At 38.4% G+C, this 17,616-nt stretch overlaps 1 protein-coding gene across 1 annotated transcript; it reads left to right on the forward strand.

The window, feature by feature from the left end:
- The first annotated feature begins 16,921 nt into the window (after positions 1 to 16,921).
- Positions 16,922 to 17,404, forward strand: LOC131043979 (uncharacterized). The gene has a single exon (XM_057977241.2). The coding sequence runs from the start codon at positions 16,922 to 16,924 to the stop codon at positions 17,402 to 17,404; it is 483 nt and encodes a 160-aa protein (XP_057833224.2).
- Positions 17,405 to 17,616: the final 212 nt, after the last annotated feature.

Genomic DNA, 17,616 nt, shown 5'->3' on the forward strand with positions numbered 1-17,616 from the left:
GGTAAAACCTAGAATGGCAAGAGGAAGAGGAAGAGGAAGAGGAAGAGGAAGAGGAAGAGGAAGGGGTAATGGGAGACGTACCAGGAGTCAAAGTGAGGAAAACCATGAGGAGAACCATGAAGGAAACCATGAGGAAGATCATGAAGAGGATCGACACAACCTAGGGAATAACGGAGATGGGGTTCAAGCTATAATCGACCTTCTAACCGAACAAAGAGATAAAATCAACTTCCTGGAACAATCACTACAGGATCTTAGGGAAAGGCAGAATGACTATGAGAATAGAAGCGGTACCGAGAATGGAAACCCTGGTAGCAATCAAGGAAATGTGATGGGTAAAGGAAAGGAAAATAACATATTAGAACTCTCCAAGGATTTGAAGAAAATCACCCCTCCTAAGTTCGATGGGAGGCAGATTGGTGAAGGGGCTGAGAATTGGCTAAATGAAATGGAGAAATATTTTGAGCTAAGAGATTTCAGCGAAACAACTAAGGCTTTATGGGGCTCCTATCAACTCACAGGGGAGGCGGCTAGTTGGTGGACCAACACCAAGGAACAAAATGGGTATAACAGGGATACAATCACATGGGATCAATTTGTTCACCATTTTCGAGATAGGTGGCTCCCTCAATTGTTCTTCGATGAGAAAGTGACAGAATTCCATAATCTACGTCAAGGGTCCCTATCCGTTCAACAATATTGGGATAAGTTCGCCAAGTTGCTTAAGTATGTGCCTATGTACCAAAGGGATGAAGAAGGCCAAGCAAGGAAATTCATTTTGGGGCTGAATACCAACATAGGGGCAGAGGTTGATATGCATGGACCCAGAAACATGAATGAAGTTCTTGAAAAGTCTCTAAGGCAAGAGAGGAAGATTCAAACACTAGCAGGACGAAACTATAATGGGAACCACTCATTTAAAAGGAAGCAAGAATTCAATGGAAACACTAATTTCAACAAGGGTCAAAGGAATAACTCTTCCGAAAGGAGACCACCGCCTAATCAATATCAGAGGAATGGAAATGATAATAACAGGGGCAACAATAACAGGGGCAATGATAACAGGGGCAATAATAACAGGGGCAATGATAACAGGGGCAATAATAACAGGGGCAATGATAACAGGGGCAACTATAACAGGAATGACCAGCAGAACAGGATAACTTATCCACCCAGGGGAAATGAAACAAGGAATGATCCCCCTAGAAATCAAGGTAGGAGAGGTCCTCCAGGCGGATGCTTTATGTGCGGGGAGAACCATTTTGCTAGAGATTGCCCCAGGATGCAAGGACAAATTAGGGCCAATCAACCCCAACAAGGGCCCCAACAGAGGATTCATGCAGCAGTTAGGAACCAAAGAAGGAGATACCAGAATGTTCCCGTGGAAACTACAGGTACACTATTTGAACGACCAATATCAATTTTAATTGACACTGGATCATCTGAATGTTTCATCTCACCTGAATTAGTGGACAAATATGCATTAAAAGTTAATCAAATGGAGTCATCATGGACGGTTCAATATGGGGATAAGGCAACTAGAGAAGTGACTAAGTGTTTACCAAGGGCAAAGGTACAATTCCCTGAGTTCGAAACAAGGGTAGATCTCTATGTGGCACCCTTAGGATTATATGATGTAATTATGGGAATGAGTTGGTTAGCAGACCATCAAGCTAATGTAGATTATTATAGAAAAATTGTTGAATGTTTGGATGATGGGGGGAAAAGGGTCAAAATCCAAGGAAAGTTTAAACCCATTAATATAGAAACTATCTCAGCAATGCAATTAAAGAAGGAAAGGAGAAGAGGAGGACAAATCTTTATGGTCGAAATTGATGAAGGAAAGGAGGAAAATACACCAACATTTGAAAATACCCCTTTCTTAAAGGAGTTTAGGGATGTTTTTCCAGAAGAACTACCCAGTTTACCCCCTAAGAGAAAGTTTGACTTTTCTATCAAAGTACTCCCAGGAGCTGAACCAGTATCAAAGGCACCTTACCGGATGAACACAACCGAATTACAAGAGCTCAAAATGCAATTAGAGGAACTCTTAGCTAAGGGATTAATAAGGCCAAGTGTATCACCATGGGGAGCGCCAGTTTTATTTGTTAAGAAGAAGGATGGAACCTTAAGGCTATGCATCGACTATAGGATGTTGAACAAAGTTACCATAAAGAATAGGTATCCCTTACCTCGCATAGAGGACCTTTTTGACCAAATGAAAGGAGCGGCAGTTTTCTCGAAGATAGATCTTTGGTCGGGGTACCATCAACTCAGAATTAAGGAAGAAGACATTCCGAAGACAGCTTTCAGGACGAGATATGGACACTATGAATTCACAGTAGTTCCTTTTGGAGTAACTAATGCCCCAGCTGCATTCATGAACCTGATGAATAGCGTATTCCATGACTACTTGGATAAGTTTGTTTTGGTATTCTTGGATGACATTTTGATTTATTCTAGAAATGAAGAGGAACATTTAGCGCACCTACAAATTGTTTTGCAAAGATTGAGAGAACATAAGTTATATGGAAAATTGTCCAAATGTGCCTTCTTTGAGGAAAAGATTCACTATCTTGGGCATATAATATCAAAGGAAGGAATAGCAGTCGACCCAGATAAAATAAAGGCGATAGTAGAATGGCCAATCCCTAAGAATGTTTCAGAGGTAAGAAGCTTTATGGGGCTAGCAGGTTACTATAGGAGGTTTGTGGAAGGATTCTCTAAGATAGAAAATCCCATCACCTCGTTGCAAAGGAAGGGCAAAAGGTTTGTATGGACCGAGCAAAGTGATAAGGCATTTCAAATCTTGAAGGGAAAACTAACTTCAGCACCCATTCTAAAGGTACCAGACCCAAATGGACACTTCACAGTTGTAACAGATGCTTCTATTGAAGGGTTAGGAGGAGTACTCGTCCAAGATGAAGGGGTAGTGGCTTATGAATCTAGGAAGCTAAAAACTCATGAAGTCAATTATGCACCCCACGACTTAGAGTTGGCAGCAATTGTGCATGCCCTGCAAAAGTGGAGACACTTCTTACTAGGGAAGCCCTTTGAGCTTAAGTCGGACAACCAAGGACTAAAATACATCTTTACCCAACCTCACTTAAATGCCAGACAAAGAAGGTGGTTAGAGTTTCTAAGTGAATATGACTTTGAGATTGAATATATTAAGGGGAAAGAAAATAGGGTGGCAGATGCCTTAAGTAGGAGAAGGCACTTGATGACTATAGCAACCTTCAAAACCTCCTTCAAAGGGCAAGTAATGGATGAGCAAGGACATGACCCATGGTATGAGCAAGTCAAATTAACTATAAGACACAACCCGACCGACCCTAAGGTCGAAGGGTATACATTTGATGAAGATGGACTACTCAGATACAATAACAGAATCTATGTTCCTAATTCAGGGAATTTAAGGGAAGTAGTTTTATCGGAGGCTCACAATGCCCCTTATTCAGGCCACCCAGGAGTTAACAAACTTTATGCAGATCTAAAGAAGTTATACTTTTGGCAAGGGTTGAAGAGCGATATTGTCAAGTATGTAGCTAAATGTTTGGAATGTCAAAGAGTAAAGGCAGAACATAGGCACCCAGCTGGATTGTTACAATTGCACGATGTACCCCAGCATAAGTGGCAAGCTATTAGTATGGATTTTGTACAAGGGCTACCCATGTCACCTTCTAGGCATGATGCAATAATGGTAGTAATTGACAAGCTCACTAAGGTGGCACACTTTATACCAGGAAATCTGACAGATGATGCACCCACCTTGGCTAGACGTTTCATTAAGGAGATAGTTAGGTTGCATGGACTACCAGAGAAAATCATATCAGACAGAGATGCAAGATTCACTTCCAGGTTTTGGACCACTCTTCAATCAGCTCTAGGGACTCAACTAAATTTTAGCACCGCATACCACCCGGAAACGGACGGTCAGACAGAAAGGACAAATCAGATTATGGAAGACCTGCTTCGTATGTACTGCATGGACCAACAGAGAAAATGGGAAGAGTACCTACCTTTGGTAGAGTTTGCCTACAATAATACATATCAAACATCTTTGGGAATGGCACCTTTTGAAGCTTTGTATGGTAGACCATGTCGAACACCCTTGAGTTGGGATAGTCTTGAGGATAGAGTGATTATTGGGCCAGATATGTTGAAAGAAATGGAAAGGAAAACTAAGGAAATTAGGCAAAGGTTGAAGGAAGCCTCGGATAGGCAGAAAAGTTATGCAGATAAAAACAGAACACCAAGGGAGTTTGAAGTAGGAGAGAAAGTCTTCCTAAGGGTTAGGCCACACAAGAGTTCTATAAGATTTGGGAAAAAGACTAAGCTTGCACCTCGTTATGTCGGACCCTTTGAAATATTGGGAAGAATTAATCCAGTTGCTTATCGGTTGGCCTTGCCTCCCCAATTGAGCCGAATCCATGATGTCTTCCACGTATCTCTTCTTAAGAAGTATGTACCTGACGAGAAACACATTTTGAATTGGGATGCCTTGCAGGTCCAAGAAATGGGGGGAATAATGATAGAGCCATTCAGAATCTTGGAGAGGCGCCAGTGCCAGTTGCACAACAGAGAGGTTGATCAGTGCAAGGTGCAATGGGACCAGTACGACGAAAAGAATGCCACGTGGGAGGATACTAAGGAGATGCAGCAGCTATTTCCCTTTTTATTTTGAACATGAACTATAAACTCTTTGAATGCATTTAATAAGTGCATCGGGACGATGCACAGATTAAGGGGGGAAGGATGTCACAACCCTCCTTTATCATTTTTTTTGATTTAAATACAAAACTTTATTTATACTCTTTGGATGAATTATTGAATATTGTAAGGGAATAAATTAATAAACCACACACACATGGAAAATGCATTTTAATTTAGTTATTTAATTTCCCTCACATTAAGGCACATGTTGTAGGAGGAATAAGAAGCTTCTAGAGGCTTCTCCACCTCCTTGCATGTAACTCCTCCCACTAAGCCCAATTAATTTGCATGGAGGCCAAATTGGGAGAGAATCTCATTTTTTTTTAATTTAAAATTAGGTAGTGGGAATTTGAAATTTGCTTTATAAAATAGGTACAAGTTTCAAAAGAAAAGCTAGCTATTCCATAAGAAAATTCTGCAATTTCTCCTTTGTAGTCCATTTTTCATTTGCAGCCAAGGTTTTGTTGGGAGGATTTCTCTTCAATTTTGAGGATCAAGGAAGACTCTACATCATTTTTTGCAAGCATCTAGGTTCCTTCAAGCTTAGTTTGTGCATCTTGTTCTTGTTGTAGATTAGATCAGATTATTTTATGAAAATGAAATTCATTCGTGAAATTAGTTTCAGACTTTGATAAGAATTAGATTAAAATGTTTTAAACTGTTTATTCATTGTTTGGATTCTTGATTTTGGAAAATAAATTGTTGATTCATTATTTTGATAAAATTTAGTTCAGATTTGGAGTAGATTAAAATGTTTGATAGAAAGAAAAATAAATTTGTTGATTCATTATTCAGATTTTGATAAAATTTAGTTCAGATTTGGAGTAGATTAAAATGTTTGATAGAAAGAAAAATAAATTTGTTGATTCATTATTCAGATTTTGATAAAATTTAGTTCAGATTTGGAGTAGATTAAAATGTTTGATAGAAAGAAAAATAAATTTGTTGATTCATTGTTTCAAACTTTGATAAAATTTAGTTTTAAATTTTGGAGTAGAATAGAACAATTGTTGATTAATAGTTTCAGATTCTTGATAAGGAAGTAGATTAAATTTGCTTGACAAAGAATTAGATTCACTGTTTTTTTTAAAAAAAAATATATAATGTAATATTAAATCTAGATCCAGATTTAAATTGTTCCTCTTATTCTTTTGATTCTGGCTAAGAAGGACCATCTTTCATCTCTCTGGTTATTGTTATCCAAATCTCATTTAAGGAGTATTCTTATTATTATTTTCTTTTTGAAAACTCTCTGTCGATTGAATAAAGAGCTCACTGAAATTACTAGTTGAATAAATCCTCCTGGACTCTGTGAATAACCCTGGAAACAAACCAATTTCCTGAGAAGTCTGAGAACAACTCCCTTCCTGTAATGGCTGGATAAATCTTTCTCTCTCTCTTTCTGTGATTCTGATTTAAAAAAAATATATATATACATACATTAAAGGTCTGGTTTCTGTAAGGAGATAAACCAAGAATTACTCAGTTATTTTACCTGTTCCTACCTTCTTGAATAAAATTATCCTGTAAAGAATTTGAAACCATATATATATTTATATATATATATATATATACAAATATATATATATATATATATATAGATTATATAACCCCATTGTGAATTTGCAATTTAAATGATACATTATCAATCACTGCGTACGCACAGACCCCAAAATAACCGCACGTACGCACAGACCCCGAAAATAACCATACGAGCGCAGAAAGGCATTACCGTAAGCCGGCAGGGTTAGTGGTACCCCCACTACCCTGCGGTCACTGCAAGTGGCCGCAGGGGAGTGGAGGGGACCACGTGGCCCCGTCAACCCCTACGGGCCTGCACATGCAGGACCGTAGGGAGTGGCGGGACCCGTGGTCCCCACCCCCTGGTTTTATATATATATTAATAAAACGAGATTGCCGTAGGAATTTTCGATGGAAGTTTTAACATTCGATTTAACATTTAAGTATTTTTGTGTATCGTTTTAAATTAAAATTAAATTAATTTCTTTTTCATGTACATTTGTTTAGTTAAATTTAATTTCCTTAAAATTAACAAGAGTTGAATTCAATGTATTATTTCAATTCCTTAGAGAAATGAATGGATTATTTGTCCCATAATTTTTGGAGATAAGTAAAGTCTCATTATTATTCAATTTGGTCACTCATGAGAAATTTTGTAACCTTATAACTAATTAAGTCTTGCGATAGAGAAAACATTCTGCATTTTGAATATAAATGACGTTACTTTTGCATTTCATTATGATTTTTTCGTATTCCTTAAATTTCATGCAATTACTCGTAAGTTCACAATTATCATTACCATGCCAATACATGTATTAATCCAATTAATTGTAGAATAATGATATTCTTTGTTCAAATAGTAGTTATGGTTTAAATTATGTACATCCATTTCATAATTATATTCAAGTATGATGTTAGTTTAGAAAACTAAACAAATGGAGTTGGAAAACTAAAACTAGCAGCGTTCGGTATATACGGTGCCTCTGGGTCACGCTTACGGGTAATGCCGTCGTGTTGAACTACTGCACTTAACGCCTAATAAAGCTGCATTAACAACGTCTGTGGCATCGTCCCTATAAATCGTCGGGGAGTAATAAGGGACATTTGGAAGTTAAAAATCCAAGGGGCGGGTAATCCCTCTTGGATCGATGATTTAATAAGATAACTTTTAATTGAATTCCACATCCGTTGAGATAAACCATAGTAAACCCCTCTTAGGGATGGTCAAGTTAAGAGCCCTCGTGAAATTTACTTATTTTTTTTTTATTTAATTATTCACCTCGAAGGGATATTGCTGATTTGCAATTGGGTGACGCTCATGATAAGAATTAGGTTCTAGTTATTTTGTTAGGCCACAAGCAATGGGCCATCTTGAGCCTTCACTTAAATGCTACCTTCGTGGGTAGCAACCGCAGAGAAACTGTCTGGGACACTGACCCTAGAAAGGGTTGCGTACCCACAAAAAATCAGTTTACATCAAACCATAGATTAGAAAATAGAACTACATACTTTACGCCTTGATCCCGTGCCGAAGCGGGTATGTAGGCAGTCTTGGGATGGAGTTGTCCCTCGTACTCAGGCGTTCGTGGGTGGGGTCTAGGCTTGGTTGACTAAGAATCCTAATTGAAAGATAAGTTAATCAAATTTAATCCAATGCATACTCGGAAGGAATCCTGTATGGATTCGCTTGACTTCCCAAGGCTTTAAGCCAAATTCCGAGGCGGAATTCAAGCTTGTATTATTTTCTTATTACTCCTAAGGACGGCGACCTCGGTGCATTCTTGTTAGAAGAATGTAGTACTTAGTGAGTGGCTCAGGACCCGAATGGTCCCGATGAGTCTAAGTCTCTGGCCAGAGCATCTCCTATCCCGTTTGGATGGATGCCTACCCCGTATGGGTAGATGCCTATCCCATATTGGATAGATGGAATTTACGTCCCGTATGGACAATTGCCTAACCCGTATGGTTAGAAGCTCATCCCGAATGGATGAATGCCCAATCCTATTGGATGGATGCCCAGAGTATGCAATTGAATAAAACATAACAAGAAAAAAAAAATATACTCAATTTTTGTTGGATGAATCATGGTGGGTTGTTACATCTGATCCCCAAATAATTGTTAAGGTTGGAAATATTGGCCCTTCAGATCGTTCTACTTCTTATTATGAGTCCAGAGTAGTTCATGGAGATCATATGAAAAACCTTGGAGCCATTTCTAGCGAGCTGCTTGGAAAATACGAGGAGGCCAGAAAGAGTTTGCCTTATAAGTTCATTTTGTTCGGATAAGGGTTTGTCGAAGGCCGAATTGTAGAGACAATGCGAAAAGAAGTGGATGCTTTAATAAATGAAGTTGATGGTCTGCGAAAAGATAAAAATCAAGCAAAATATGTTCCCATCACTTTCATTGTTGGTTAGAAAATCATTGGCACTCGCTCTGTGAGTGTGCATAATGGGAAAGCAAGTTACAGCATTTTCTCGGATGAGAACATGCACTTTGTTACTCTAAATTTGAGACTTTAATCAGGAATCTTTCTTTTTCGAGAAGATACCCGGAGCCCCTTCCAGCCAATTACGCAAAACGTGCGGCCGAATTGGCATAGGTATACTTGGAAGGAAAGAAGGATCTTGATCCGGAGAAAATGGATGAAATTGCGAATGCCATTCACATGTCTTTGTACATAATCGGAGAACGTGAGGTTAACGAGAAGTAACAGGAATAATGGAGTCTTGGTTTTTCAGATTATGTTTAGTTAGTAATATGTTTGTTTGATGATAGAAAGACCTTTGTAAAAGTTATTGCCTTTCATAAAAGCCATGACTTATGGATTCCTAAGTTTTCTTGAGTTTGATGCCAAATCTTTTGTGTATATAAATATGTTTCTTTGTAATCTAAAGATTATAAAAACCAAGCCCCTCCCAAGTTCAATGAGCATGAGGTATACGACAAAAATGTAATGTCAAATTAAAATCTTTCAAGATTCATTTCTCTCCAAGGCTTTAATAATCCATTTGGCACACAAATCTATACCTTGATGTTGGATTGAAACTAAACCAAGTCCACCAAAATCACGAGGGCAACAAAACAACTAAATCACTTTATGAGATCCTCTTCTTTGGTTAGAGGAACACAAAAAATCTTTAGGAAAATTTCAAGCTTCTAATACAAAGTTGTTGATGGCACACAACAAGAAAAATAACATACATGATTAGTCTTAGAAATTAGGATCTTAGGATACAAATCATTATAACTAAAACATAAAATAAATACCATGATACCTATAGGAGCATTGATTGAACATTACACAATATATGCATTGAAGAAATCTTTTTAGGAAAAAATACCTCACAAAGTATCTAATGGACTATCAAAACATAGATAGAACTTGGTGAAACACTTCTTACTTCCACATGACCAATAATGGCTCTTATGCATAGTGATGAAAATTATCGTTTATCTTCAAATTCTATTATCCTCTACATAGAATGGATTTATTTAAATATAAGAGAAGGCAGTAGATTACTACAATGGGTATTAGTTATACCTATTCAAAATTAACATTTATAAATAATTAATAATCTAATAGTTATTAGACTATAATTATTTTAAACATGATTTGCTTAATAAAGGGTATAATTGTGCATAGTGATAAAAATTACTGTTTATCGTCAAATTTTATTATCCTCCTCTCAATAAGAAGGGGTTTATATAGGTATAAGAGAAGGGTGATAGAATACTTGAATATATATTAGTCACACCTACTCAAAACTACCATTTAAAATACTCAAAATGTAATAGTTATTACTAAGAATTTCTGATTTAATAATTAATAATCTAATAGTCGTCATATTCCGCAATAGCTTGGTTGAAGTATGCAAATGTGAAAACTCTAGCATATTTTAAGATTTTTCATCAGGGAAATCAAACTCTGTAGTTTCTGAAGTGCTATGGAAACTATTGGCACTGGATAGTGAAAACCCGCTAGCGCTCAAGGTTGCCTTCTGGCAGACGACGACTGCAGAGCAGGGTGATAATCGTAGAACACATGGCTTGTTTCTCCTCTAACTGTGTGAGGGGTGTGTTGGACTTTCCTTGCCTTCCCGCATGCGTGCTCCATCCCACGCATTTTCACCGTGGCCTCAAACCTTGCTGGCAACCACCATTGCTCCACCAGAGATTTGGTTCCTCCCCTTTAGTTCATTGGAATGCACTATAGTTTTGCCCTTTATATTGGAGGGACTTTACTCGAACAAGATAGAAGAGAGCAAAAGACAACAACCAGCCCTTGCAGGTGCAGTTTTATTTTATTAAGCTATGGTTCCTAGAATTTTCTTTATGATTCCAATTTTTATCACACTGTTTTAATGGATTCATCTGCATTGTTTTAACTGCAAGGGTTTCTTCTGTCGTTTGTTCGTGCTCGGGTTTTCAGGGCTTTTTAGATTCACATGGTAGTTTGGTATGTAATATTGTCGCCAATCTTGCACACCTTTACTGGTTTTATTCATTCCTTCCGAGACTTTGGTCGCGAATTTGTTGGGCTCCCCTATAATCAAACCCTAGCTAAAGTTAAATAGGGATAGATTTGAAATGGTTGTTTGATGATAGGCAGAGTTGGTTTTTAATTATTTTCACATTTTAATGCTTTTTATCTACCATCAAGTTTGTTTTCTGCTCTGATTCTTTGTGCTGGTAGAGAGCACAAAACCTCTGCTAAATCTTTCTCAATCAATGATCAGGCTGGAGCTCCTTTTAATTTTTTGCCTAATATTGCAAACTTGATAATTTGTAAATACATTGGGGTCCAAAGTGGTCATTGCATACAATATTTCTGATGAAAATTCTGAGCCCCATATATTAATAACAAGCCTCATTTATTCTTATTTATGTAACTATGAAATAAACTAGATCTCCTAAGTAAGATGGCGAGCTTTCGGGGTGCGCGAAGTTTGGGGATTGATGCGAATGATAGACAGAAGGCTCCACGTTGGGGGGATGAGGCGATGTCTGATCCGCTTCCCCCAAAGGACCCTTTTGGCGCTTGCACTAGACATGTGCCGCAGTGGGTCTTCCATGAAGGCAGATGGGTAGATGTGTTAGCTTCGCCTGTTCGGCCGGCGGCGGAGGAAAAGTCATTTCATTTTGTCCCTTCTTCTGCTTACTTCAGAGGGTTTTTCCGAAAAGATCAATCACGTGCTCGAAACCAAGGAGCTCAACATAAGGGCAAACAGAAGGGGAGGGTTTCTAAAAATAAGGCACAGAATCATTTGGTGAAGGCCTTTGTGAATTTGGTTAAGGATTTGGGAGGTCATGGTCAGAGTTTGGTTTTGCCCTCGCAACCTATTCCGATTTTGATCCCATTGATTGATGCTTCAGATGCCATTTTGTGTAAGAAAGCTTTGGATCTTCAAGGTCTTGCAGTTGTGATTCAGGTCTGGGGTGATCCTATTTCCCTTTTCAAACTTCACCATAAAATTCACGCTCTATGGTATGGTACTTTGTTTTTTCATGTGCTTTCTATAAGCTCTTTTCTTGTTATTTTTGACTCAACATCTGCTAGGGACAAGGCTCTTAGCACTTCATTTTTTTAGCTTGGAAAAAACATGATTTTTCTGGAACGTTGGAAACCGTTTTTAGCAGTTTCTAGAGTTGGTCCAAAATAGGTCCCTGTGTGGTTTAAACTTCCACTCTTACCATCTAAATTTATTGAATTTGATATATTGTCAAAAATTGGGGATTCTTAGGGTAAATTCTTGATGTCTTGTTCATTGCTTTAGGATGGGGTTCTGGTTGTTAAAATTTGTGTATTAACTTGCCCTAACACTCAGTTGCCAAATTTTTGTAACATTAGGTCCCCCTTTGGTTTATGGCAGCAAAATTTGGTTAAAGACTCGGGGGTTTTGGGTCCATCTGTTGTAGTTATGGATTCCCCAATGTTTTTTTGCATGAAATCCATCCATTTTGGTTCGGGGGAATCGGATTCTCTATTTGTGGAAAATGTGGAACCTCATACTTGGGAAAAAACACAATTGTCTGGCCCTGCTTTCAACCCTCCTCCTCTTGTGAACAATTCCATCTCTGCTATGGATTCTGAAGTGGCTTTCAATAATTTTGTCCCTTCCACAAGGATTGGCCGTTCTAATGCTCTTTCGTTAAATAAACCTGCTATCTCTAATTTGGTCCCATCTTCTGAGACTAGGGTGGATTTGGGTATCTTTGCACCTATGGTTGACTTAGGCATTAGGTTAGGGGCAAATACAGATGCCCTTGGTTTTCTGCATAAAGTGGTAGGTGTTGTAGCTACATCAACTGAGGGGACTTTATTAGAGCATGCTAAGGGTGATATTGTTGATTCGGTGGACATTGTCCTGGATGACATACTCATTGCTCAGGTCTAGGATTTAGCCAATTCTAATAAGACTCTTATGGATTCCCCTTTAGCTAATAAGGTTATCTCCTTGATTTTAGTTGATTTAGGTGTTTTGGAGAATGATTTGGCTGCTTTTCCCATCAATAACCCTTTTGATATCCTTGATAGAGATAAGGCGTTGGTGGTTTCAGGACTTGTATCATCATTACCTCCTATGGTTTCAGACAAAGAGGAGAAGGGGCTAGATATGACCAATATGGTGGCTGCTTCAGAGCTTCCTTTGGTTCAAACCCCTCTGCTTCCTTCCTCACCCTTGTCTACTCTAGGGAAAAGGAGGCATAAGCCTAAACATGTTAAAATAAATTTAGAAATTGCTGCGGGGATTCAATCTAGTATTCTATCTTCTTTAGAAACTTCGAAGAAGAAGAGGTTGAAGAAACCTTTTAGTTCCCTTATTACAAGAGCTCTAGCTACTAAACGTAGTCTGCATAAGGTTTTTTCTGCTAGGGCATTGTCTCCAGTCTTGTTGAATGCTTCGAGGGGAGCTGAGGCCTCCCCTCAAGAAATATGAGGTTAATATCCTAGAATTTTTGGGGCTTAAATGCCCCTAACAAACGATGCTTGATTAAGTCACAATTAGACTTAATGAAGTGTGATTTGGTGATGTTACAAGAAACTAAACTCAATTTGCAATCGGCAGATAGATTATTCTCCTCTTTGAAAGTTTGGAATTTTTTATCATCTCCCTCTTTAGGGGCGTCGGGTGGGCCAGCTATTATTTGGAAGGATTCTGCTGTTCACTTCTCATTAGTTGTGGTATCATATAATTGGATGCTTGGAATAGTTAAGAGTCGAACGTCAAACTTAAAGTTTTGGCTTTTTAATGTTTATGGCCCTTCTGGGATTATTGAGAAAAGAATTCTTTGGAACTCCTTGTTTACTATCGCTACTCCTTTGCAGAATTTTTTTTCTGATTTTTGGGGGTGATTTTAATGCAATTGCAAATTTGAATGAGAATGTTTGAGGAATTATTCCTAACAAATGTTTCATTTCATATTTTTCCAACTTCATTCAGTCCTTGAGTCTAGTTGATTGTATGCCTCTTAATGGTTCATTTACTTGGACTAATAGGCATAGGGGTTTCTCTCAAATTTTGGAAAGGCTGGATCGTTATTTGGTTTCAGATAATTGGTTTAGTTCGAGACAAGATTTTGTATCCTCAATTCTTCCCTTTACCGGCTCTGATCATTTTCCTATCCAGTTTGATGTTTTTGAGGATAGGGCTCCTAAAAAGTTACCTTTCAAGTTTGAGCCAATGTGGATCAATCATTTTTACCTTCCTTAAAATCTTGGTGGACTTCAGCCCCTTATTTCCTTGGGTCAAGAATGTTTCAGTTAGTTAAAAAATTGGGCTTCTTGAAGACAAAAATAAAGGATTGGAATGTTTAGCATTTTAAGAATGTCTTTGGTGAAAAGGCTAGGCTTCAGGAGGAGATTGAACAGCTTAACAATAAAGTTGTTGCTTCTGGTATGTCTGCTGCAATGTATGACAATCTTAAATCATTGAACACTCAGCTGAGTGAGATTCTTGCCAGGGAAGAATCTTATTGGAGACAGAAATCTAGGGATCTCTAGCTCTCTGAAGGCAATTGAAATACCAAATTCTTCGATTCCTCCTCCAAGCTCAAGAGGCTTCGTAGTTGAATCTCTTGTATTGTTGATTCCAATGGGAATACTTTGCTAGATGAAGATGAAATAGCTTCTGAAGCTATTAGGTTTTTTAAATCCCTTCTCTCAGCAAAGCCAATGGTGGTTGATGAGGGATTTGTAAATTCAATCCCTCCCCTTGTCTTCCAAAAAGATAATAAGATGTTGATGGCACCTTTTTCCTTGGCTGAATTAAAAAAGGTAGTCTTCTCCATGCACCCAGAAAAGGCACCGAGACCAGATGGATTTATGGCATTATTCTTCTAGAAAAGTTGGGACTTTATAGGGAAAGATGTGTTGTTAGCTTTGGAGGAGTCTAGAAGAAATAGGGTGATTCTAAGAGAAATAAATACTACTCTTATTGCGATTATCCCTAAGGTAGATAATCCTACATCTTTTTCAGATTTTCGCCCAATTGCCTTGTGTACCACACTATACAAAATTTTTACTAAGGCAATTTCGGTTAGATTATCGAAACTCCTTCCTCGGATTATTACGGTTGAGCAGGGTGGTTTCGTACCTGGTCGAGAGACCCCTGAAGGAGCCATTGTTGCTGATGAAATTCTACATTCTATTTCCCAGCAAAAGGTGTCAGCAATGATCCTCAAATTAGACATGCTTAAAGCATATGATCATGTCAATTGGCAGTCATTGCTTGTTGTTTTGAACTAGTTTTGATTCTCAAGGAGTTGGGTTAAGTGGGTTTATTCATGCATATCCTCCGCCCGCTTTTCAGTAGTGATTAATGGGACTCCCTCAAGTTTTTTTGCTTCTTCCCGGGGTATTAGGCAAGGAGATCCCTTGTCCCCTTTTTTGTTTGTTATTCTGGCGGAAGCATTAAGTAGGGCTATTTCTAATGCTACGGCTATGGGTCGGTGGTTAGGTATTAGAATAGATGGCCTGCCTTCCTCACAATCTCATTGCTTATTTGTTGATGATACATTATTGTTTGGGAAGGCGACTATAACAGAAGCACGAGTTATTTAGAAAGTTATCTCTGACTATTCAACCTTTTCTGGTCAAAAGGTTAATAAGGGAAAGTCCAAAATCATTTTTCTTAATGTCCCCACTTTAGTTAGGAATAATCTTATCTACTTTTGGAACTTTCAAGTTGGGTCTTTCCCTTGCATGTATTTAGGTATTCCCTTCTTTCTTGGGGCAGATAAGAACTCTTTTTGGGACAAAATTGTTCATTCCATCTCCTCTAGAATTTCCTCCTGGAATCATAAATGGTTAACATTGGCAGGCAAAATTCTTCTAATTAAATCAGTCCTGAGTGTTATACCTACATATCTAATGTCTATCTTAGAGGCTCCCTCTCAAGTTGTTAAGCATTTAAAGGTATCCCTCAGGTCCTTCCTTTGGAATGATAATTTAGGAGGAAGGAATAAGATCCCCCTTTTAGCATGGGATAAAGTTTGTCATCCCAAGGAGTTAGGGGGGGCGGGTATTCGTGATTTGGCTATTCAAAATAAGGCTTTGGGGGCTAAGTTGATTTAGAAACTATATACAAATCCTAGTTGTTAATGGGCCTCTGTTGTGCTTGCTAAATATTTAAGGGGTCTACCGAGAGAAAGGATTTTTACTGCAACTTCCCTTTCGAAGGGCTCTGCGTTCTGAAATTTTCTGATTTCATTTAGAGAGGTGGTCTTACCTCATTTATCCTGGGTTGTCCATAATGGGAGAAAAGCTCATTTTTGGGATGAAGTTTGGAATGGGCACCCAGATCTCTCATCTATCCGAGATTGGTCCCCTTTGCCAGAAATCCTTTCATCTCTTTGGGGACTTTTTGTTGCAGATTATTTTATCATTGACACTTTTGGACCTTGTATAATTGTCAAATGGAAGGAAATCCCTCCCTTGGCTATTAACATTAATATTGTTTTGGATTTTATTGAAGAACTTTGTAAGAGACCTCTAGTTTTTCAATATAAAGAGGACTCAATGGTTTGGACTAAAAGTGCAGCTGGCTCCTATTCGGTGAAAGAGGGGTACAATTCTTTGATTCAAACCCCTATTCCTACCTACTGGCCTACTAAGTTATGCTGGCATTCTACATGTCTTCCAAAAGTAGGGGTTTTTTCCTGGCTAGCCATTCAAGATAGGATCCTCACTGGAATGCATTTAGATAGGCTTGGGATTATGGTAGTTTTCCCATGTGTTTTCTATGGTTATTGCATGGAATCAGTGGACCACCTCTTCCTACTTTGTCCCTTTGCCTCTGACTATTGGTATTGGTTGTTTGGTATGTTAGGGTGGTCTTCTGCTCTTTGCGCAAATCTTCTTTCACAATTTCAATCTTGGCCCTTGTTGTTTCCCACTTCATTCTATTCATCTTTGTGGATAGTTGCTCCATCTCTGGTGATTTGGAATCTATGGCTGGAAAGGAATTCAAGAATTTTTAATCATAAGTCGACGTCTTTGCCAGACGTTATAGGTAAAATCCAAGCCTCCATTTGTGAAGTGGTCCTCTCTTTCATTTATAAAAATTTAGGGCGACAACTTTTTCTCATTGGGATAATTGGGTTACTTGGAAATGGCTCTCTCTGCAATTGCTGCCCTCTCATGGGGCTATTTCGGATGCTTTTTCTTCGCATCTTAAGCATAAGATGGCTAAATGGAGCCCTCCCCCTTGTCCATCCTTCAAACTCCAATTTGATGGGGCCTCTAAGGGCAATCCAGGAAAGTCTGGGATTGGGGTAATCATCTTTGACCATTCTTCAAATATCATCATGGTTGTTGGCAAATACATTGGTTATGGCACTAACAACATGGCTGAATTTCAGGCTCTATCTTTTGGACTTGATCTGGCTCATTCTCTAAATATCAAGGATATTGTTATTGAAGGGGATTCAATGCTTGCCTGTCAAGCAGTTGCTGACAAAAAATGCATCTCTTGGCGTATGCAGTACCTTCTGGAGCATATTCTTCTTCAACTTAATGGCTTCTCCACTTTCTCGATCTCCCACTATTTTAGAGAAATCAATGTGTTTGCGGATTTTCTTGCAAGTAAGGTTATTAGTGACGGTGTAGACCACATTGAACTTACATCGTCGGATTTTCCTATCTCATGTATGAAAATTATATCTTAAAAATGCCTTCTTGGTGTGGCTATTCTTTCGTAAGTGCATATAATAAGGGTGTTTTTGAATAATACCATTGTTATTATCATTTATTGGGAGAATCTCCCCATTATTGAAGGGATTTTTTTTGGTTGTAGCCTTGATAGTTCTACTTGCCTTATGGGGTATCTACTTCTTTGAATGTCTATAACAAGGGTGTTGCCTTGCCTTATGACAGCACC

Source organism: Cryptomeria japonica, chromosome 5, assembly GCF_030272615.1.
Source record: "Cryptomeria japonica chromosome 5, Sugi_1.0, whole genome shotgun sequence".
Taxonomy (NCBI): Eukaryota; Viridiplantae; Streptophyta; class Pinopsida; order Cupressales; family Cupressaceae; genus Cryptomeria; species Cryptomeria japonica.